Below are 24,028 nucleotides of genomic sequence, written 5' to 3'. Positions count from 1 at the left end.
TCCTCCATGACAGCAGACTGATTAACAAATATATTAATCAATTATTATATATTATCGAATAATACTTTTGCAAACATCTGCGTTTGCTAATCAACATTTATGCCTATTTTCAGACATGATGCGGACCAAATCAGTAACTGAACCATAATGATTTATTTATTTATATTTATATATTATTAAATATATTTATATATACATAGTTATTATGTATTTATATTGATGATGGTGTACTGTATCATATTGCAAGTGTGTGCGCAACCTGAAACCAAAATTCCACACTTGCCTCGTTCTTGCGTGCCAGCAGCAAGTACGTGGCCGTCACCTCGTTGTACTTGTGACTGACTAGAGAATCTTGGATCTCCTCCCTGGTGAAACCCATTCCCACCATCACGTCTGCAATACCAAGCGTCAAAGTCATGCACGCTTCAATTGAGTGCTTGCATCATTCCGAGGGAGTAGGTGGGGGGGGGGGGGGTACTCACCGATGCGTGCGGTGTCGTTGAAGTCCTCTTCGGGCTCTTTGTGAGGTTTCAGCTCCTCTTTTTCATAGCTCACGTTCAACCACTTGTCTTTCATGATTTGCTAGTAAAGTCATGCCAGCAAAATGAGTGGGGTGGGCTATATGGCTTTAAACAAATCTCAGATTTCTAACATTTTTTTTTTTTACGTCTTCACTTCCCCAAAAAACAACGACGATAATTCCTTTTTTAGTGTAAGCAGTGCACATCGGTAGGGATGTGCTTTGAATAACGGAGGCCCACTAAAATAAATAATCGAAAGAAATAGTTCGCATTGACAAAAAAAAACGCTAAATAATGGCTCAGTCCTACGAAGAGTAATCCCGCTCACCTCCAGCGAACAGCGCTTGGTCGGGTTGAGGACCAGGAAGCGGCGTAGGATTCCCTCGCAGTCTGTAGACATGTAGAAGGGCACACGGTATTTCCCTCTCAGGACACGCTCACGCAACTCCTGAAAGGAACACAAATTCAGATGAGTTTTTGCTCGCACAAACAATGACGCTTGAACATCAACAGCCTGTGCACACCTTCAGATTTTGGCCGTCAAAGGGCAGCGAGCCGCTGACCAGCGTGTAGAGGATGACGCCCAAGCTCCAGATGTCCACCTCGGGGCCGTCGTACTTCTTGCCTTGGAAAAGTTCCGGCGCGGCGTAGGGCGGAGAGCCGCAGAAGGTGTCCAGCTTGCTGCCGGCCATGAACTCGTTGCTGAAGCCAAAGTCAGCGATTTTGATGTTGGAGTTGGCGTCCAGCAGCAGATTCTCCGCCTTTGATGGTGGGGCGCAACAAATGACACATTTAATCCATGATCAATTTGACACCACAGAAATCCTTAGCGCTCAACTATTCAATGATTCAAACTTTTTTCGACATAAATGATTATACTTTGGCGTGTGCTCACCTTCAAGTCTCTATGAACAATGTTCTTTTGATGGCAATAATGCACAGCTGACACAATCTGTGGAAATACAATAAAACATGCATACAATACGGAATTTGACTGCCACTGTTTATTTTATTCAGCAGTGAACCGCAGTGGAAATGTCTGCGGTGTCTTTGCGTCACACTCAGTTAAATTACAGCTCATCTTTGCTGGCTCATGTGCCAACTCCACCAACTTTTTACTGTGCATGATGCAGCAATTGCGTCATTCTTACTTTAAAAAAATATATATATATAAACACAAGTGGGCTGAAGTTGGAACCGACCTGTCGGAACTTGCCGCGGGCCTCTTTCTCCTTCATGCGGCCGTGAGCCACGAGGTAGTCAAACACCTCCCCTGCGAGTAATGGTAAGATAGAATGTCAATGACATTGAATGCAGTTTTCAACAACACCAGTTAAGTAGTACTGCAGAATCAAACAAGCTTTTTTTTTCTTCTGGGAAACCACAAACAAGGACAAGGGTGGGGAACTGAGCCCCCCCCCCCCCCTTTTTAAGGATGACTAGTTGCATTTGAGAAAATTTGGGAAATTATGCAGCAAAGTGGAGACTATGAAGTATAAAATCGATTCAGCAATATATCGCAATATTACAGCGCGCAATTCTCGAATCGATTAGATATGCAGCTGAATCGATTTTTAAACAATTTTTTTATGGGAATATTCAACAAAACGTCTTACTTAGGGTTAGAATTCACACATTAAGCATGGAAGAATGTTATATTAATGGAACATTAAGCCTTAATATTTTATTCTAATGTTGTTCAAACACAAAACAGACTGCAACCCGTTTGTTAAATGCAGTGGCTCAGTTATAAGCCTGAATTTCCAGATAAATAAATACATTTTCATAGAAATCTTACAGTGTACATGTACAAGTTTACTGATTAGTATTCTCTAAATTTGAGTAAAAAATAAATAAATCGCAATAATCAATTTATAGATTTGTATCGGGATTAATTGGTATCGAATCGAATCGTGACCTATGAATCGTGATATGAATCGAATCGCCAGGTACGAGGCAATTCACACGCCTACTATGAAGTATGCAGTATAAGAAAAACAACTGTTTACTATCACTACATCCCCTTTCAATTAAAAAAAAGAAAAGAAGCATTTTTAATTAGGGCAGTCCAAAGTGTACCTCACATCTTGCCTAAAGTCAGCTTGGTTAGATTGCTAGCTTCATGCCTAGTCGCCATGGCAACGGAAGCCATACTTAGATTTAAAAAAGAAAAAGAAAAAGAAAAATAAGGGGTGTAAAACAACAACAACACTAATTTATGAGAACAAAAATGTCTTCATATCCTTTCTTCAATAATACAACAAACCACACTTTATCCTCATAATCTTCAATAATTCTAACAGCTGGAGTTTATGTAAATATTCATCCATCTGGCGGGGGGGAAAAAAGCCACAATCTGGTCTAAAATGTTGGCGAAAAAACTGAAGGCGAGTCATCAACTTTAAGACATAGTACATTAATTCTTATTTTTTTCTTTTTTAAACTGCAGTCACGAGTCCACTCCAGCTTGTGATGTGGAGTTCTTTATTGTGTGAGTAGATTAACACTGGCTTCTCTGTCAGTTCATGTGATGTTGAGTTTGTGTGCGTTTTTCTCCCATTTTGTGAGCGAGCTCCTTGTTAGGTAACAGAGAGCAGCACAGAGATGAAAGAAGAAAGGTAAACAGAAGCGTTCAAATTGGGAAGGGTCATCATGCATGACGATAATGAGAAAACACATACACACACACAGACGCATAGCAACAATCGGTCCAAATTTGAGCATTTTTATCTTCCCCCTTCCAATCAAAGTCAATAAAGGTTTCGGATACCTCGAAAAGATTATCCTGAGCATTTATTGTGTTGAGTGTTAAGATTGATTATCCCATGAGGAGGTGTGTGTAAAGAGTGACTTTAAAAAAAAGATTATCCTAAGTGGACTAATGCCAACTTCTTGGAGAATAGTCCACCCAACCATCTTAACTCATTCACTGCCATTAACGGCTATAGACGGCAAAAATTAATTTGAACTATTTCTATTAGTTTAAATTTTTTTCCACTTTTGTTAACATGAGTAAAAAAAACAAGAAAAAAATATTGTACATTTAAAAAAGATATACAATTTGTGATTAATTGTGAGTTAACTAGTGAAGTCATGCGATTAATTACGAAAAAATGTAATCGCCTGACCCCCCTAATTTTTAATAGTCTTTTTTTTAAGTAATTGTAATTATTTTTATTTTATTTTTTAATAATCTTTTCTTCGTTTTAAAAAAAAAAGTGATTTTATTTTGTAAACATTTTAAATATTTTTTCTTTTTTTCTTAAAAAAAGAAAAAAAAGATTATTAAAAATTAGGGGCGATAGGCGATTACATTTTTAAATCATAATTAATCGCTTGACTTCACTAGTTAATTAATCACAAATTTGATATCTGTTCTAAATGTTCAATAAAAAAAACTTCTAGGTTTTCATACTCTTGTTAACAAAAGTGGGAACAAATGTTAAACTAATAGAAATAGTTCAAATGAATTTTTGACATCTATAGCCGTTAATGGCAGCGAATGAGTTAATATTAAACATGTTCAAAAATTACCGGTAAGATAGAAAGCTACAAGTTTTTTGTTTTCCCCGACACGTGAGGGCTCTCTCATGTTTTAAAAATCAATGTTATAAACCAGTATGTGTTCAGCCTGCTTAATTAATTGCATCGCCATCACGCACCTCCACTGGCGTACTCCATGATCAGGTATAGAGTCTTCTCCGTCTCTATGACCTCGAAAAGCTGGACTGTAACACACAAACAGACAAGGTCACGCTAAATAAAGCCAACCAATCAACAAACTCGAGTGTAACTCACCTATGTTGGGATGGTTGAGAGTTTTCATGATGCGTACCTCACGAAATAGCTGGAAAAAGGAAAGAATATCTCATCGAAATGGAGTCATTTTTGGTGCCCCACAGGGGAGTGTGGCAGAGGTACAGCCTTGCAGTAGGCCTCCTCCCTTGTGCGTATGCGCTACCCCCTCCCCCTACCATCCATCCATTATGGTCCTCCAGACTGCTGTCTCATCCTGCCACACTGCCCCACCCTTTTGCCTCATTATAATAATGCATTTTGCGGAACGTTGTGTGCTGATAATAAAAGGTTTGACTGAATAAACAAATGTGATGACAAGGCTGGTGAATTTGGTCAATAAACGCTTCAGACCTCCTTGATGATAACGATGTACAGTATATGTCATGCTTCCACTAGGATTGGTCATTAGTGGCAAAGGGAGACATACTAGAGGGTGGTGTTACCGGGAAAAAGTATGCAGTGTATATTAAATGGAAACAACGTATACAGTGCATCCACAATGTATTCACAGTGTTTCAACTTTCCCGTACTTTGTTATGTTACATTGCAGCCTAAATTTTAATGTGAAAATTTTATTTATAAAATGGCTGTACAACTGTGAATATTTTCCATGTTAATGATAAAACATTTTGAGGGGAAAAATTGGATGTAATCCTTCTTGGAACAAGCCTTTAACAAAACTTAAAAAATTGAAGCACAGTAATCATTTTCCAGCTACATTAAAAATAACATTTCCATCTATTGCTTTAGTCGTATGTAGTCATGAATCAGCGAACAAAGTCCAGTTGTACTTGATTTAACTTTACACCGCTACCACACACGAATGACTCACAAAGAACCTGCATATTCTATTGTTAGTAATCACAGTAAAATGCAAGGCTGTTGTCAAAGTCTAATTTCTCCAACCAGTTTCACACAGAAGTCCCGCCTTTGCTTTTCACACCAAACCCTGTATGCGCTTACAGAAAGCATAATACTTGACTGCTTTCGACACAACAGGCGGGGCAACTGAGTGTCCAGGTGTAAAAATGTTTTACACCTGAAAGTAGACCAGGTGTTGGACAAACTTTTGTGCTCAAGGGCCACTTTTTGGGGGGGAAGGGGGGGGGGGGGGCGAAGAGATGAGCCTACACAGCATTCATAGATATGTATATATATATACGTAATTTTAATAATTCAAATTCTTTCATTTGTTATAATTAAATATATTAAAATTAATACATATATAATAATTGTGTGCGCAAAGTTAGTTTTAGTAAAAATATTTTAATTTAGAAAAATGCATCATTTATAAGTAACGTAAGTATAATAAATAATTTCTAATTTAAAACAAAACGTACACGGAAAATATTTTATTTAGCAACATATACAGTAGTACAGTTTTGTCGATAATGCAAATGCTCTCCCTAATTTGTTGGAATTTAGATGTTTCTGGGGTTGGTGAAAGACTCTGAAAGACTGGTTGGTAACCCGGTGGGTAGTAGGTCATGTCTGGTTGGTGCTGGATTTCACTTTCCTTCCTTTTCTTTGATCCTTCCTCGGGTTTCCTGACAACCTCACAACTCTAGCTGGATTCTGAAGTATTCGGTTTAGGTGAACGGCATGGGATTTTTAATAGGTTTTAGGTGAACTAATGAGTACACACTCACACACGCACACACACACACATACAAAATAAAAAATAAACAAAAGAGAGCAATGATGATGACATGTCAAATCGGTAAAATTACCAAATGAACAATACTGAGCTCTAAAAAAAAAAAAAAAAAAAAAGATAATGCAAATGCTCGGTAGGTAAGATTAAAGAACATAGCGGCCCGTATGTGATTGTGGAGTCCAGCTGTAAAAACGGTACTTTATTCCATCTCCCAGGTCGAATCCCCAATTACAAATCTGTTTAAGCAAAACGGTGACATGGGGGGGAAAAAAAGCAGAAAATTATGATTACTGATGATGAGAAGATGTGAACACAAAAAGCTTCACTTCCTTATTTCCTCATTGCAACATTGCACTTTTCCCCATTTGCGTAAAAACTTGCCCTGGTTGAACAGGTTCAGTATCCAGACGTCTAGTGATGCATGAATCAAAACAATTTCTGCAGCACTCCCTAAATGATGTCACAATAACCAAATAGCATGAAGGTGTGAATTTACTGTAAATAGAATACAGAATACAGTGCAGATAAAATGCTACAAAAAATCTTATCAAGATTACCATGACCAAAATAATAATGGCTATCGTAAGGACAATATAATTATTTGTGTTAAAGTTGGATTAATTATAAGGATTGTCAGCAAGTAAAGAAAAAAAAAATCACACCAACAGCAGTTTCACCAACAAACACAAAATTGAAAATTGTGTTAACAGGTCTGTCATACAGGATGCACAAAAAAGACTCAATCGATTATCCAATTGAATAGCAAGTCGAGCTATTTTGGTCTGAAGATAATCTTAGGGTTCATACTTTGACAAACTCCTGATAGGTAGTACCTTATTTGGGGCCAATTATTGTGTAGCTATTAGCTACACAGTAATTGGGCCCAAATGAGTCTAAATTTACAGATTTATTATTAATATTATTATTGCTAATTCCATTTTACCAATATAATGTGTGTGAAGCATAATGTTACAGTTTCATGTTCATTTTGAAGACTGTCAGTAAGTTCATGCAATTTTCCTAATGTCTATTGTATCATGAAAATATGCACAAAAAAGCCTCAAGCACCCATTGAACACAAAGTTGGCCATTTTGGTTTGAATTAGTCATTGTGGGAAAACTCCGCCCATAGAATTAGCCTAAATAAGCATCAATCAACGGATGTGTGATGCTACCATGTGAGCTCGCCTCCGTCAACCGATGTGAGTGGAGCGCGGCATCAAAGTTTCACGATCTTTTCAAGGATTGGCCCACGTGGGATTGCAACTCCGTCATAAACCGAGGACCGCAGTAACTGTTTGAACCGTTATCACATGTTATAGGTAAACCACAGCAGCTGTGTGTGCAGCCGGTGTTGTGGCCCTCGAGGGATTAATACCGGCATTGTCACGGCAACCATGACGCGGCACGGCTGTTGTCATGGCAGCTGGACAGTTAGCAAAATAAAAGATCTAGACAGGGTTTTTAACGGGCAGAGCAGGATGGGAAAGTCAGAGAGAAATGTACATCTCTTTCATCTCAGCTCATGATTGAAGGGACGCAGAAAATAAAGTACAGGGTGACAGGCTCATCCCCTTAATTCTTCTTAAAGTACTCAGATGCTCCACTTACTTAATTTGATTACACTCGCTTACAGACTGGTACGCTGTGTCATCCATTTTGTCCATCCGTTTTCAATAGCGCTTGTCCTCATTAGGGTCCCGTTAGGGTGAGCTAGAGCATATCGCAGGTGACTCGGGGCGAGAGGCGTGTGTCATTTCCTGGATTATCTAATGGCAGGCCACGCAGACAAACAAGCATTCACACCTGAATGTAAATAATGTTACAGTGGCTTTTAATAATGGTAATAGGAAAACATATGGCTCGTTTGTTATTGTATTTTAATGGTGGTGTTGCAGACCCTACCCCCAAGGTTCCTCAACCTCTTGAAAGTAACACCACCCCACCTACCAGGATCTTTATTGCGTTTGGACTGCGGGAACTGTGGTCTGCATTAAAGTCACATTTTCCACCTGAAGTGGATTGTATGAGTAGCCCTTAAATGTTGGCCAGGGTCAGTGCTGTGTTCATGTTGCTTGTGAGAAAAGCTGCTCTCAACGTGTCTTCCCCATTGTCTACATATTCTCCACGCACCACCACAACAAAACACTCTGGACTAACAATTCAACCCAACAGCAATGCATATAATTGCATTACACATGCAGACAAAAGGCGGAGAGACAACTATGTCCACAGAGTCTGTCTTATCTCTATCTTGTCTTTCTCCTGTCCTGTACCAAGCCCCCACAATTCTGCACCACAGCCTGCTGCCCTTTTGTTCGCCTGTCTGGAATTCGGCTACAGCTTTAGGGGGCCAGCACGGGGGGACTAAAAGAGGGGGGAAAAAGAAGCTTGCCAGCATTGCTCGATGATGGTTCAAACAGTCTCCAAACACATTATCTGTGTCACTATCGGGCATCTTAAGGGCACATTTACATGACAACAATCTAATGAAAACTTGCAACTGCAATTGTGACACCAGATAGAAAGAAATTCACAGATATGCATTGCTTGCATACGTGAAATTGAAAACCAATTAGAGAAACTGATGGATAATACTTGTGAAGACAAAAAGTTCAACAAAAAAAAACATGCTTTTCAATTTGGTTGGTCAGTAGGCTTATATATGTTTATTTTATTTATATAGTGTATAGACAAATTCATATGCACACCAGGCCAGTAGTTGGCAATGTCAAATTGTAAAAAAAGGTGGGCCACCTTTTTTCTCCATCGTTTATGTTAAAAGCATTGTAGATAATTTGCACTACTGCTCACATTTTCACAGTAGAAACAGCAACAGTGCTTGATTGGTATCTAGGCCAGGTGGGAGCCAGTATTGCACAGGGGGGGCCAGACGTCATCGATACTCGGGTGTTATCAACACTTGTTAGCTAACCAGCAGACAACTCATCAATAGGCCAGCTGTGTGTGTGTGTGTGTGTGTGTGTGTGTGTGTGTGTGTGTGTGTGTGTGTGTGTGTGTGTGTGTGTGTGTGTGTGTGTGTGTGTGTGTGTGTGTGTGCAATGGCGTATGGATCGTGTTGTTGTTGGGACGGTGATGATAAAGTCAACCGATAATCAGACAAAGGCTGCGTTTGTTTTCCGTACAAACAGCTACTTGTACCCAGTGTGAGAAACTATCACCGAGGTTTTTAAACAATAGAGACAGAGAAATGTGGCAAAATAGAAAAGTGCCAAAATCCTCATGTTTGATGTTGGGCCGAGTGGGTGCTTTGTACATGGAGATGACAAAACATTCTCTGGTGAGGCCGCCTTTACCATCTATACAGGAAGTGCTGAATCAGAAATCAATAATGGACTGTAACTCTCAAACCTCTGGATAAAAAACATCCTGAGACATGAAAAACACACAGTCGACAATATAATGGCTTCTGCTTCAAGGAGGTTACTGGATGGTTTCAGTCTGGTTGGTTCATCTGCCGGCAGCCGGGGAAACATAAAAAACGTATTCATCTGCACTGACAGCAATATTTCATGAAGGCCATTGCTGAAATAAGAGATGCCGTTGCCTTGGTGGAGGTTTGCTCTCCTAAACCGACTTAACATAAGAGGTCAGACCACAAATAAAAACAGACAGCCACCTTTGCTTGATTGAGGTCTTGACGTCTATAGTGACCCCTGCTATTCACGAGCGATAGGAACCAAGACCGATACTGTGAATACTAGTTAAACTTAGCAAGTTTGATGTACAGTACACGTACAGTATTTGCAGCCATATGCCACAAGATAGTGGAAAAGCATTTTATTCCCTATTAGACAAGGTTATGGCCTAAATAAAAAAAGTTATTGCCCTCACTTCAATTTGAGTTCCTGAGGCCCTGGTCACAAAACTAGTAAAACATATAAATAATATAAAACAATTACAATATACAAATTAAAATTATAAACACACATAAAATAGAAAAAGATAAAAAAAAACAAAAATTAAAAAACAAAATAATATAAAGACTTATTCATAAAAAATGTGACAGTTAGAAAAATAAAACTAAACACTTTTATTAATTTTACATGACCTGTAATGTTCATTAAACAATAATAAAATAAAATACACTCACCTTTTGTAGGCTTGTAGGGTTGAGTTGTGTTTTATCAATGATTTTTATTGCAACCTAAACAAAAAACAAAAGGAACAAAATGTCAGTGACCATAAATAAATAAATAAAAAAGCAGGAGGTTGCATGATAGAACAAACAAGCTAGTTGTTTTGCTGTGAAAAAAGACAAGAATACCACAAACCAACCAGGATCAACAGAGACTTTGTCAACCACCACGCACACTACACCACTTTACATAGTCATGTGTGTGTGTGTGGCAGGGCAGCACCCATATGACAGGATGTTTCTTTTCCTTAACTTCTTTAAACGAGTTAAATTTGCAGAAATGTAGGTCAAAGCATTTAAGCATTTTACATTCATGTTGAATGGCACAGATTACAATCAAGTCCATTAAAGCATTACATATGATGTAAATATGCTACAACCGTAACAACATTTTGAACATGTTGAGTTATTATGATTTTTTGGGGGTTGGTTTTAGTGTGTACTTACTGTCATGTTCGAAATAGTTTCAGGTGTAAATACAGTATGCGACATTAGAGGTGTGGCTATCATTAAATAAGCAAAATAACATCTAGGATACCCTTCATTTAAATCAATGATATAGAACGAGTCCGTTTAGGCACACTTTACGTACAATTTGTGCATCATGCTGGCTGTTTCATGTGTTCCATGAGTGTAATCACTTAAAATGTGCGTAGAAATAAATGTGATACCGCCATTACTTTCACAATTGGTTACTTGCACCCCCGCTGTCTTCAGAAAACATACCTCTTTACCCGTCAGGATGTGTCGCGCCAGTTTGACCTTGGCGAAGTTGCCCTTGCCGATGGTCTTGAGCAGCCGGTAGTTTCCAATGTGCGGCTGTTCATCTGAGCACAATGCGATAGAGTTGCGGCATCGGGCACCCAGCGAGCGGCTCGACCATCCCGAGCTCTTGTCCGAGCGGCTGCTGGACAGCGAGGAGTGCTGAGGAGACAACAGGCGGACCCTTGGCATCAGTAAAGACTCAAACAGTCACTGCCTAGCAAACATCCTTTTGTGCTTAGCAATACCAGAGCTTGCATTGCTGCGCTGTCAAAGGGTAACTAAATATCGTTAAGTATTTTTTTTAGGAAATGAGCAAGTTTGACTTGACAACCACGATATCTGCTAGCTAGAGGCTGAGCTGCACTTTACTTGTTTATGTTATGTGTTTTCCTCTCCAGTACCTAATAAGTCCAGCGGAACACGCCTTTGTACTCTACTGGAAAAACTAACAAAACAAAACAAAACATAAAACATTAAATTAAGTATACAAATGGAAAAATAATTTTAAAAAATGGTAAAAATATGAACAAATAATAAATTATAAAGACCAAAACAGTTTCCACACCATATTAATACTTGGGTGGGCCACCCAAGTAAATTGGCCACCACCTAAGAAGTTTTCACGAAAATGTATTAAGAATATATTTAAAAAGAAAAAAAAAGTGTCGCGACAGGATATACCGCATGTAACGTTAGTTCGCCGTCACTCACTTGTGGATCGTGAGGCTAGAGGAGACGTAGTAAAAGGACTGAGACCCACCTCCCGTCCAACCCGCCTCCCATCCCCACCGCCGAAGTCCACCCAGTAGATTTCAAATCTGTGGGACTGCAGTATGATATCGAGATGGGGTTTAAGAGAAAAATGAATTTTTTTTAAAGTACGAGCAAATTACCAAAATATTTCCTTACAAAATGAGACAAAATAAAGAAAATTGTCATTTTACCCCTATTGTCCAATATGAGCAAAACAATAGTAGAAGGGATATTAATAAATTATTTATGAACATAAAAACATGAACTATGTATACCTATATCATCCAACATATAATACTTTTACTCCCCTTCTTCTTAATTTTCCCATCCCTTCCCCCTATCATCTCCCTCCCCCACACAAAGCAATTTGCTTCTCATTCCGATTCCTCCAAACCGGACCCAACCGCCCGCCCTCTCTTTTGTCTCATGGCACTATCTTCATTTTGGGGCGACCTCACATCAATTTGAGCGTTCATCGCCCGCCGTCACATCGCACACCCAAACATCCCCCACAAAACAGCCAAGTATTCAGTTCATCATGCATATGACAAGACATATAAGAATGGTAGAACTAGTACAGTATGTTTAAACTTGAATGGCGGGGTAGTGAACCTTTTAACATACTCGTGTTGACAGTGGCTAACTCCTTTTTTTTTTTTTAGGTTCTGTAATTCAAAGTACCCGCTAACAAGCTCTGCTTCTGCTAACAACAAGCATCCATCCATCTTCTGTACCGCTTATCCTCACTAAGGTCAGAGGTGAGGTGGAGTCTGTCCCTGCTGTCTTTGGGGCGAGAGGCGAGCTAACATCCAAGGCTGGTTGCCAGCCAATCGCAATGGCTGCAAACAAAACAGAGCTTGTTTACAAAAGCACACACTGTTTTGCGTATGACAAGAAAGGAGCCCGGAAGTAGGCAGTCACGCGCAATCATTTATCCATGTTGGTAACTTTTGACCCAGTGCTTTTGATTACTCGAGTAATCGATGGAATATTCGATAGGATAATCGATTCTAACTAGATTAGTCTGTGACAGCCCTAATTCACACCGGTTAAGAATGCTAAATTGCCACTTCTTCCACTGCCTTCCGCAGACTACATTTGGCATACTGTAAGAAAACCAGTGATGATGGTGTAAGGAAATGTCCTGCTGTCACAAAGCGTGTGCGTGTTGTAACAGGAAGTGCGCAGACTCCAGGAAGTGTGACGTTGTGGCCCAGCTGAAGCAAAGTGGCGCAACCTTGAGTTTACCACACACCCCTGCCACGGTAACACCCGTCTCTCTCTCTCTCTCTCTCTCTCTCTCACACACACACACACACACACACACACGCACACACACCCCCACGCACGCACGCACACACACCGAGCGTGATGAAAATAGAAGCGGATGAGTCACGGCTTGACACAAGGTGTTATTTAACATGCCACATCCATTTTGTTAATGAATTTGATTGATTGTCACGGTCGCGTCAATGGTTGCCGAGCAATTGAGAGCCAAACCCCAACGGTTTTAGTGGTGAGTAACTTCAAATCGTCTCCACTTTTCACTTCCAATGGGCATTCCAACACTTTTGTCCCGCCGCAAACACCACCGATATCCTCATGACAATGAAAAGAACCTCAAGAAGACCCTTTTGCATAACTTCCTGTCTGAGCGATAAGTGTCACATTTAAGCAGGCACAAAGACATTACAACATGTGTGTAGAATTCAAGGCCTGGGGGGATCAGAGTCGTACCCCATACATCCACTTATGATTCATGATCAAATATGTAACAAATTTGCAAGCTGTCTTCGCTTTTAATGTTGAAATATTGCTAGCATATTTTGTAACATAACTGTACAAAGTTATTCATCAATTTGTTGTGTAGAGCATCAACCCGGTATACATATAAAACATGCTCCTTAAAAAAAAAACATTGTAAATGTTCACATGTAGATTTGTACAAGGGGAGACAAGGGGAAAGCTCAACAAAATATTTACAGAATAGAAGTACATACAATGGGTCAACAGGTGGCTAAATCAATGCTTTCGCAACATAAGAATGAGCACCATGTCTTTAGCAATGTTCAGTCACAGTGAGATTGACTGCGATTGCAATATAGCAGGCTCCTTTCTTGATATATGCCCCAAAAAAATAACGTGGAAAATAAATGGTGCCGCTCGTTTTGCCTGTTTATTGTGAGAATTGAAGTTGTTGGTTGCTAAAAGTCACCATAACAGTATGAACAGTCACAATATAGCGACCAAATCAGAAAATTTTCAACACATACTGACTTCACAGCCAGTGCAGTGCAAAAAAACATTTATATATATATATATATATAAAAAAATAAAAATAAAAATAAAAACTTCTTGTTTTTATTACTTTGTAAAAAAGGTCCTGAGCAATCAACTCTAAATTATTCAATCACCCAGCTCCACTTCTGTGACAGATGCCAGGAAGTGCATGACAGCTTATCGGCAGATTGTCACATCAGGACATTCTAAGACTCATCAATTATTCAAAAGATGTCAAAAGAATTGATTTTCTTTAACAAAGGAGTCAGTAAAAGTGAGGGCAAAGCAAAAAATTATAATAATCAAATGAGTTCATGACAAATGACAATGAACTCACAAGGATAACTCTCAAACCACTTAATGTTTGATAAGATATCTAACTTAGTAAAGCTAACAAAGCAGTTTAAAAAAAAAACACTCAAATAAAAGCTAGCAAAGCTAACATCGATTTTGTTGGTGAACACACATCCAACAAATTGCACCGGCGACCATCGCACTACGTGGTTTATTAGACGGCAGTGTCATCAACTATGGTAAAGGTTTGGTCATAGATCGTTTTTAGATCTCGGGTACCTGGGAACTGCTGAATGAATGCAACCTATATTGCAGGATTCCTGACAGTGCTGGGTGGTCTGGAAGAAAAGAGAACAGACCATAGCATACATAGTTTTTCTTTCCCTTTCCACTCGACTTTAAAGGCAAGTTTAAACACTGCAACTTTCCCATAGAAAGTGAACATACAACAAATATTTCCGTCTGCTGTGCGCGACATGTACAAAACAACCAAGTCATCATTCGATCAATATTAACACTAGTGCGGCTCAGCGTCGGAATGTTTTACTGTGCACTGTCTGTGACGGTAGCCGCAGTATGAGGAGCAGGTGCGTTGTCATTGCATTTTTCAGCAGCACGCATGTCACTTGAAGCAGACGTGAGATCCCTATAGGCTATGACATTCTCATTTGGAATGACTTTTTGAAGTATACAGGTGAAAACACGCTTGACAGCACCATTCAAACCTGTCACGCGCGCTTACTCGGCATTACAAGTCATGTTTTCATCCAATTGTTTGGAATTTTTTTAAGCGAATTTACGCACGTGCGGCTTATGCCCGTTTCCATCTGTTCTTCTTTTGCGAATATTGAGAGGGGACTCCGCCGCTGTAGGTGGCGGTATGCACCATTAAGAGATGTGATCCACCAGTAATCTAAAAGAAGAAGACCAGGAAGCGACTGCGCCGTGTGATGACGTCGTATGAGTTTGCTTTTGTAATTCTTAATTTAATTCTCGTCCCCCCAAACATGCCTTACTTTATTCTCCGACATTGTTTTTTGTTTTGTTTTGTTGTTTAATCGTCCGCCATTGCATTGGGACTACAAACGTACATACATGTGACGTATTATCCGGTCAAAACGTGCGACGTGTATCTGGTCTTGCCAGCGGTTATTCGCAAAACCTGTTTCCATTGCCAAAATTCGCATTTTCTTTTTTTCAATATGCTTCAAAATCCACCCCCTCTACGCGTGAACACTTTTTTTTGCAAATTTTAAGCCCTTTTTCAAATTTCTTGGGTTTCCATTCAGTTTTATTTGCGCTTTTCTTGAAAATTCCAATACAAATGGGTGGATGGAAACCCAACTACAGTTGCATAACATTACAGATTGTGCCGTCGTGTGCTTAACCTCTAACATAAGAGCAACAATGCAGACAAGAGACATGTTTGGAAACATGTTAACGTAACTTAATACGTGAAAAAAGTTTTCAGTCCCATTATCCCTTAACGTTCAGTCGACTGAGCATAGATACATGCTGACAAAATTTTTGGCACCCTTCTATTAAATTAAGGAGAGAAAACCCCACAAAGGTCAAATAACTTGAAACCAAAAATAATAATAATAATAATAATAATAATGACATCGCTTTTGAATAGTGGTTTAACAAAATCACTTTTAAAACTCATTCACTGCCATTGATGGCTATAAACGTCAAAAATTCAACTATTTCTATCAGTTAAAAAAAAAATTACATTTTGAACAGATATGAAATTTGTGATTAATCGCGATTAATTACGATTAAAAACTTTAATCGCCTGGTGCCCCAAATTTTTACTAATATTTTCTTTCTTTTTAATTCATTCACTGCTATTGACGGCTAAAAACATCCAAAATTAATTTGAACTATTTATATTAGTTTAACTTTTTTTTTCCACTTTTGTAAACAAGAGTATAAAAACCTAGATTTTTTTTATTGTACATTTAGAACAGATATAAAATTTGTGATTAATCGTGAGTTAACTAGTTAAGTCATGCGATTAATTAAAAACAATTTTTTAAATGTCATCGCTTCTTGCCCCTAATTTTTAATAATGTTTTTTTTAACGAATTTATGGCAGTGAATGAGTTTTTTTTTTTTTACTAATAACACAGGCCGTCATGTTTGATGGTAGAAGATTGAAAATAATTTGACCATAGGAATAAGTCAAACTAAGGTGTTTCCTCTAATGAGCATCAACGGTATCTTCAAACTTGTCATCAACTCTGCCTATTCAAAGGGTGGCATTTAGTCACTGTGCTATTTGGTTCATGGGGTGTACTACTACTTTCAACATAGATCACAAAAAGTAGCATTATGACAAGATTCAGACGCCTGATGAAGCGTGTTCATCGGGCAGAAATACACTACTGAATGAATTCCTAAACCTTCATACATTGAACTCGTTCAGGTACGACACTGTCTGGGGCTGCTTTGCTACAGCTGGGTCAAGGTGTCTTGATATGTGCAAGGTTACCGAAGGACCTGAAAATTGCTTCTTTATTTCCACTCGGGACGAACGTCTAGTATTCTTTGTGGGTTCTACTTTTCTAAACACGCAGCAAATGCCATCAAAGCGCTGCCAAGGAGTGTTTTACAAACAAAAAAAGGAATTGAAAAACGCCACAGATGCCTGAAGGAGGTCACTCAAAACGCGATGTCACGATCACTTTGTAGTACACTTCCAAGGAAAGAGGTTCGCCATATAATTGACTGGAGGTTTCCCAGCACTCGTAAAACAGTCATTGCTGCATTGTGTTGCGACTTACAGGTGACCATCTTGGAAGGAGATGCAAAGTGCAAACAGATGGCACCTCAACCACATCAGAGTGCGTGAGCTTTAAGACGGAAACATCGTAGTATCTGTCCCACTTCTTTCATTTTTTTACCTTACCGCGCAGTCTAGTTGGAAAACAAAACATAGCGAAATATAGGTCACCTCATATTAAAGTTTATAGGCATCATACATGGCTGACTGGGCCTCAGTGGAGCACATGATGGAGGGCCTGAGGTGTGGTGCTAGGCTGCTAGCGCTGGCTAACAGGTTATGACAGCAAGTCTGTGACACAACTTTGGGAGTCCAGGAAACGTGAAAGGGAAAATTAAAGCAGAGGGTTGGGAAGTACGCCAGACTTTGTTTGGAGGATATCCGATAAAATCTCCATCTTTGAAGGATCCCTAATAATGGCTGCGTCTCCCCAAAAATGGCAGAGTTCCTTTGTTTTTCTTGAGACTTTTTATGGGTCAACTCATGACTGACGTGCCTACCCAATTTTATATTGTAAAGTGAAACTGGCTTCAGGTGATGACATTTCAAAACATGTTACCGAAGTCATCAAGGCCTTAAATAGTCGCTTTGAACCAAATTGGCAAACTTCCGCTGTCTTTTCCAGCATGGCTTTTGAAGTCTTCTTTCATCGCTAGACGTGACTGCCAAATATGCTGCCGAGCAAGACTGGCTTCAGGGGTTTAAAATTTTCGGCACTCAGCAGCTGTTTTTGATGAGTTGCCGACCGTTTTGCGACGAGTTGGTATAAATGTCCAATTGTCCATTCAAGGTGAACGGGATTGCAACATTGCAGATGCAATGTCCAATCAAAATGCCATTTTGTGTCACATGATCTTTCACCCCAAAAAATTATGTTTTCCGGTTAAACAAGCGAGATACAGCTGGCTGCTGCCAAGCCATACAAACTGTGTTTTATAATAATACTTAACTATACTATAATCACATACATTGGTTAAAGCGGCCAGAGTGATCCACTTGTTTTTTGATAATCATGCCATCTTGTTTGTGGGTCAATAAAATAACGGCGAATGTGTGGCACCTCAAAACATTGGCTTCCTGTTAGTTAGGAACACAAGGGGTGTTTTATTTTTTTGCTTTGTCGCCAGTTGATCTGTGTGCGCGAGTCAATCGCCAGTTGTCAGGCGAGTTGACTATCATTTTGTTTGCCATTGTCCAGTTCTGTCGAGTTCAGCCGCATTGCAGCGTGTGCAACAGGCAGGCCTTTAAGAGTTTCCGGTTTCATGGCGAGTCATCAAATCGCATGCAGGAAGTGACGAAAAGTCTGTCTTGGATATGTGGCTCGAATTTAGTCGCAAACAGACAAAATCTCTAGGACACATTTTTGGTTGGAAGGACACCCGATAATGGTCAAAATTACCATTCATCATTCATACCAATGGCCACTTCATTTTGGAGGATGGTAAAGTTTTCAAAATGACTAATCGATTAACGATGAAATCAAAAACACCAATGGCACACAGAGTGGACTTTATAGGAGGAAAAACAACAAAGCCATGCATGTGCACACAGGCACTAAGCCACGCCCACTTTGAGCCTTACATTACACACACTGAACAAATCTCATGGCTCGCCTTGAGCAAAATATTTCAGTCCTGCAGCAATGACTGTAAAGATAAACCTGCCGTCATATGGCAAGGTCATGCGTTGTCATTGTTGCTATGACTGGGAAACCAGAAAAGATTGCCTGTACGATTGAAAAGGGTTTGATGGTCACACATTAACCCTGGAATAATTATTCCTATTAGTTAAGCAGAATTAGATGAGCTTGTGAATGAACATGAAACTACACAAGGACGTGGACATGACTGGAAAGGAATCAGGTGAAGACAATACTCCCGTAAACCGCACTGCTGTTGCCATGCTAATGTTGCTAACTACCAGGGCTTGTGACTTTGGCCCAGTTCACAACAAGCTTTTTTGTTTTCAAAACCTGTTTTTAGAAAAGCTATCCGTCAAGAAGAAGTAGTTTAATTAGGAAATATCAACTCTTAAAATAAGTCAAAATGAGATCTTTCATTTAGGCCATGCCAGGGCAAGGCAATAAATCGAATTAATTTCATTAATCGTCATTTTAAAAATCGAATCAAATCAAAAAAATGTGCTAAATCGTGAAATTAAATTTTGTCTTTTGGATTATCAAAAGCTGTTGTTCTTATTTTCCGTTATATCCAAATGTTATTGCGAGTAGTCATTTTTGCACAAGTGGCAGAATTCTAGATGGGTGTCTACAATAGCTACCGAGTACTTAAGTGTGGCATTTAAGCACAAACTATGAATGTTAAGTTTATGTCAAAACTGATTCAGAATCAGTATATATTATTGTGGTCTGAACATTTTGCACAGGAATTGTTTTTGAATAAATTAAACCTTTAAGTAAATGTATGTTTGATTTATTAGATTAAAATCATAATTATCCTGAATGACTAAAAAAAAAAAAATCATGATTTTATTTTTTGGGCCATACCGCCCAACGCTAAGGCAGGCCTGTATGTGGCACTAAATGATGCCAGAGAAAGTCGATTAAAAACTTTCAAAGACAACAAGGATGCATAGAATAAAAAATATCCAAATTAAAGTTAACAAAGTTTTGTCAACCCTTCCCAAAAACTTTTCAACATTTGTTTACAGCTCCCTGATGCTACTGAACACAGCAAATTCTTAAATGACAGCAATTCGTTTTTCACCTACAAAGATGACTACAGAAGAAGTGTACTTTTGCTTGCTTTTGTTGCTTTTAAATTTCAAATTAGCTGAAGCCTGAAGGGAAATATTGTCAGAAAAAGTCCATGTGAAGGGGCAGCACCTGAAATCATTTTCATCTAAGTAAATAATGGTTTATTGTGTGTACAAAAAGGCAAAATTATATTTTGGATGCTGATAATTTATAAGGTGCGGAAATGGCATGGCATCACAAATTTTATATCTTTGAGTCTGGATCAGTAGCCGGGTTTACATGGAGCCTGTATTACAATCAGGACGAATTGGAATGACCAAACGGAATGAAAATGCTCCATATAAAAACCTCACTCGGAATGGAAAGGTCGAATCTGAATGTAAATTAATTCTGATTCGCTTTTAGTGCCTGTATTTGTCACCCACCCCCTCACACACACACACACACTTTTGAATACAGATGCAAGCATCATTCCGGTCATACAGTTTCATCTCTCTACATGCTTTAGATGCCAATGATTTAAAAGGGTATAGAGGGACTGAGTGGGTTAGTTCAGGGTGGTCTAGCATCAACTGTATTAGGTATTGATCGGCGTTCGGACATGGGTGGCCCGAAGGAGGGAGTTATAGATCAAAATGGACACGATAGGAGGCAGCGCGCGCGCGGTGTGTGTGTGTGTGTTGTTTACATGTACTTACATGATCCGGGTTCCGCTCGTTTCCGGGCAGTGCGGCGCGTAATAAAGACATTCTCGTCCCTGAGTGCGATTCCGGTCAGGAGAAGGGAAACGAGCAGACTGTTGTGTGTAGTGTACACACTGTGCCAGAAAAGTCACCCTCTGGCTGTCAATAACAGCAGACGCAGCGTATTTGAGGGGGCAAGGGGGGTATCTCATACAATCTTCATAGTGGAGGTCCGTGAAGGCAGCACGGCAAATAGTCCAGTGAGCTCCACGGAGTCCCACCAACTCAGCATCATCGAGAAAAACAAAAAATACGGTAAACAGTGGCCAGACTTTCGACCCCCACTTAATGGGGGCTCACTGTCACCCCACCCTTCTGTTCTATCGCCGCATTCCGGTGGACAGACGGCGTCGCTAACAGGATGATCCCGGAGGTTAAGAAGCAAATGTCCTCAGTAACACGGAGAGAGAAGCCGCAGTGAGCTAGGAAGCTAGCAGGCTAGCCGCTTTTGTCCACGGCTTTACAACAGCGTCGAATTCGATTTGGAATTGTCACAGTAACACATCCAGGGGCCACATTTCCACTGATGTGCCAGGGGGCCTTGTCAGGAAGAAAGCCTCCAGAAGCTCTCCCCCCCCCCTCGCTCCGCTTATGGATGCGGCGAATGGAAGGTAGCCGGTGTCTGGTGGTCGTGCAGCGACAAAGCAAAAAAGATTATATATCCTGCGCGGCGTCCTTGGACTCTTTGAAAGAGTCGTTCGATACCGGACCGTTAGACACTAGAATGAGGCCGGCGGACGTCCACTGTAATGACGGTAAAAGGAGAAGACAGGCTGACTCTCCCTCTTTTCCTCTCTCCTCCTACAATGGCCGCGATGCGTTCAGGGGAGCTTCGTAATCGGCGGTAATCAGTCTTACCACGGTGGCGATGCGTTCATGGGCACCTCGTAATTGAAATGAGCAATTTGCAGTCAGAAACAGCGCACCTTGTTTGTTTGTTTTAAAAAGTGTGCATTATTCTGCTGTTGAGAAGTAACTTTTTTGATTAATGTATTTAAAGGGGAAGATAATAAAGAATTAGGGAGTGAATAACAATGGATGATGGATAGTAAAGGAGGAAAGGAGAAATGTTGGGTGAAGCATACAATGAAAAGGGGAGGCGGGAAAGAAGGATTATGAATGAACTCTGAAATGTAGCAATATTATGAAGGAAAGGAAATACAGAAAAGTTAAGCGAAGGACAATAAAGGATCAGGAAGTAAGGAATGTTTGAAAGGAAATAATAAAAGAAGGAAGTGAAGGCACTACGAGGATGGAAGGGAGGACAAGAGAATAGTTAAGGAATCTATCACCACTTTTATAGAGTTTCCACCAGGTCAACACACACAACCCCACACCTGGATTTGAAACCCTAACACTGGTCTTGAAACTCCCAATTCGACGCATTTACTGTACCTTTGTTTAAAATCCTAACCCTAGCTTATAAAAAACATACAAACCCAGACTAGAAACCCGAAACAACTGTAATAAAATGAAAACTGTTTCAAAATGTATACTGTACCTACTTTTACACTACTACTAAACGGCTTTTTATTTTATTTTATGACACACCAACAGTCAAAAGTTATCCATTTAAATACTCCGTTTGCGAGACACGCACTCCAAACTGCGTTCACCATTTTTCATTTGCTTGTTGTATGGTCAACAAGTGTTTTTCCTAAAAATATTTACTGTACTGACATTAAATATATAAATACTACCACTACTTTGTTACCACACATGGTAACAGCCGGGAAATTTCACCTAGATTAACCATCATTTAACGGGATTGTTATTTACTCTAAACATCTCAGCCCTTGAATGCATCCATCCATCTAAATGTGTATTTGTGTGAACAGTATTGAGAAATCCGACATTACATAGTGTCTTACCTGGACCGATCTGGATCTTATTGACCGAACCCAAGGCCTCATCCTTTGCCCGTCGCCGACTCTTTAACTTAAAAAGTAAATAAAAGCCAAATAAACAGAGTCCAAAGCAGCACTGTTATCTGCCAGAAAAGCTTACAAAGTGGACAGCAGAGAGCTCGCTGCTCAGCCTGTGGGGATCGATACTGGAAAGAACATCCATATTTCCATGCAGCCGCAGAAGTGCCCGGTCAGCTGTGGATAAAGCAATTAGAGGGCAAAAAAGAAAAAAGAAAAACGAAGTTGATGTGGAATCATCAATACATCCAGCACAGCAGGATGTGGGAAGCCTGTGGGCTGCTGAGCAACTTGGAGAAAGGGCATGAAAATAATGTCATAAAAACATTTTTGACGTTTTAACAATGAAGTAACATGTTTCTCTTAATTACGTGAACATTTAAGACAAAATTCCCACTATTCAAATGCCCAGAACACACGTTGCATTTACAAGTAAAGCTAAGACCACCATTATTCCTCAACGTTTCCTTGAAACAAAACAAACTGTTACACCGAAAGTGCTTTTGTAGCAGGAAGAGTTGAGTGCTGCAACTTGTATTTTAAAACAATTGTTTTGAGACACAAACGGGAGAAACAAACAGGAGAACATACACGTACTTACAATTTTCTCTAAAACCTGCATGAAAGTAATACATTCTCTAAAAACAGAGACCACTACTGTATCCCACTAATCATCCCTCGTTGTTTGTAACTCGCTGTATAGACCATTGAAAAGAATGTTGTGCAAAATGGCAGGAAAAAAAGTATTTGCAAACGTAGCGTTGTTTTGATTTGGTTGTAGTGTGGCAGTGGCTTACTTACACTACTAGGGGGTTCCCAAAACACCGTGCTGCCAATTTCACTTAATTGTTTCAAAAATGAATAACTATTTACAACAAACAAATAACGTGTCTGTTCATCCACCTTGGCAAGTGATGTTGTGTAGTGACAGCGATTCAATTCTCCTCTACCAGATGGCAGAAGGTGCAACCTGTGTATCCCCCTGTTGCCCATCAAACATCAGAATAAGTAATGGCAAGTCAATCGAAGCAAGATCATCAATATATTAGTATCATACTATTTTTGATTGCTGGTGTGCTGTTAAAAGTTGTTAATCTAAAAGATGTGCCTGGGCTCAATCAAGACTGGGAAACATACTGCATCTTTTCCACACTACTGCCACCTGCAGTTCAATTAAAGATGGAAGAGACAGGATTTTGGCCTATGTTGATAGCAAAGCAAAGGTTCTCAAATATTTTGGGTCGAGAAAAGACCGTTTATCTCTGGCGTCTGGCTCGAACATCTATGGAGAGATCTGAAAATGGCTGTGCAGCCACTAACGCTACCCATTCAACCTGATGGAGCTTGAAATAATGTTGCCAAGAGGACAAATGATGGGCAAAACTACCCTAATACATGTGTGCCAAACTCGTGGCAAAAAGTTGCATCGACAATTTGAGTAAAGGCTGTGAATACAGTACTTGTATACATGCATGTATTTTATTTTTAATACATTTGCTCACACACAAAAAAAAATCTATGTCATTATTGGGTGTTGTGTGCATAATTTTGAGAGGGGCGGAGGGGTAATTTATTCCAATTTGTAATGAGGCTGTAACATAACAAAATATGGAGAGAAAAAACAGTGAATGC

General features: G+C 39.6%; 1 protein-coding gene across 1 annotated transcript in view; it reads right to left on the bottom strand.

The window, feature by feature from the left end:
• The window catches only part of mark4b (MAP/microtubule affinity-regulating kinase 4b), a 34,118-nt gene extending 12,851 nt beyond the window's left edge, over nt 1–21,267 (bottom strand). Inside the window, 11 exon segments of the mRNA XM_086080279.1 lie at nt 284–393; nt 483–582; nt 850–969; nt 1,046–1,282; nt 1,417–1,473; nt 1,724–1,794; nt 4,184–4,249; nt 4,320–4,368; nt 10,091–10,144; nt 10,862–11,059; nt 20,427–21,267. Of these exon segments, the coding sequence (XP_085936405.1) occupies nt 284–393; nt 483–582; nt 850–969; nt 1,046–1,282; nt 1,417–1,473; nt 1,724–1,794; nt 4,184–4,249; nt 4,320–4,368; nt 10,091–10,144; nt 10,862–11,059; nt 20,427–20,477 (1,113 nt within the window). The 5' untranslated portion in view covers nt 20,478–21,267.
• Nucleotides 21,268–24,028: the final 2,761 nt, after the last annotated feature.

This window comes from Leptonotus elevatus, chromosome 7 (genome assembly GCF_054856555.1).
Source record: "Leptonotus elevatus isolate MCC_2025b chromosome 7, RoL_Lele_1.0, whole genome shotgun sequence".
NCBI classification, from domain to species: Eukaryota; Metazoa; Chordata; class Actinopteri; order Syngnathiformes; family Syngnathidae; genus Leptonotus; species Leptonotus elevatus.
The sequence above is the reverse complement of the archived record's forward strand: the minus strand, read 5'-3'. Positions and strand labels throughout refer to the sequence as shown.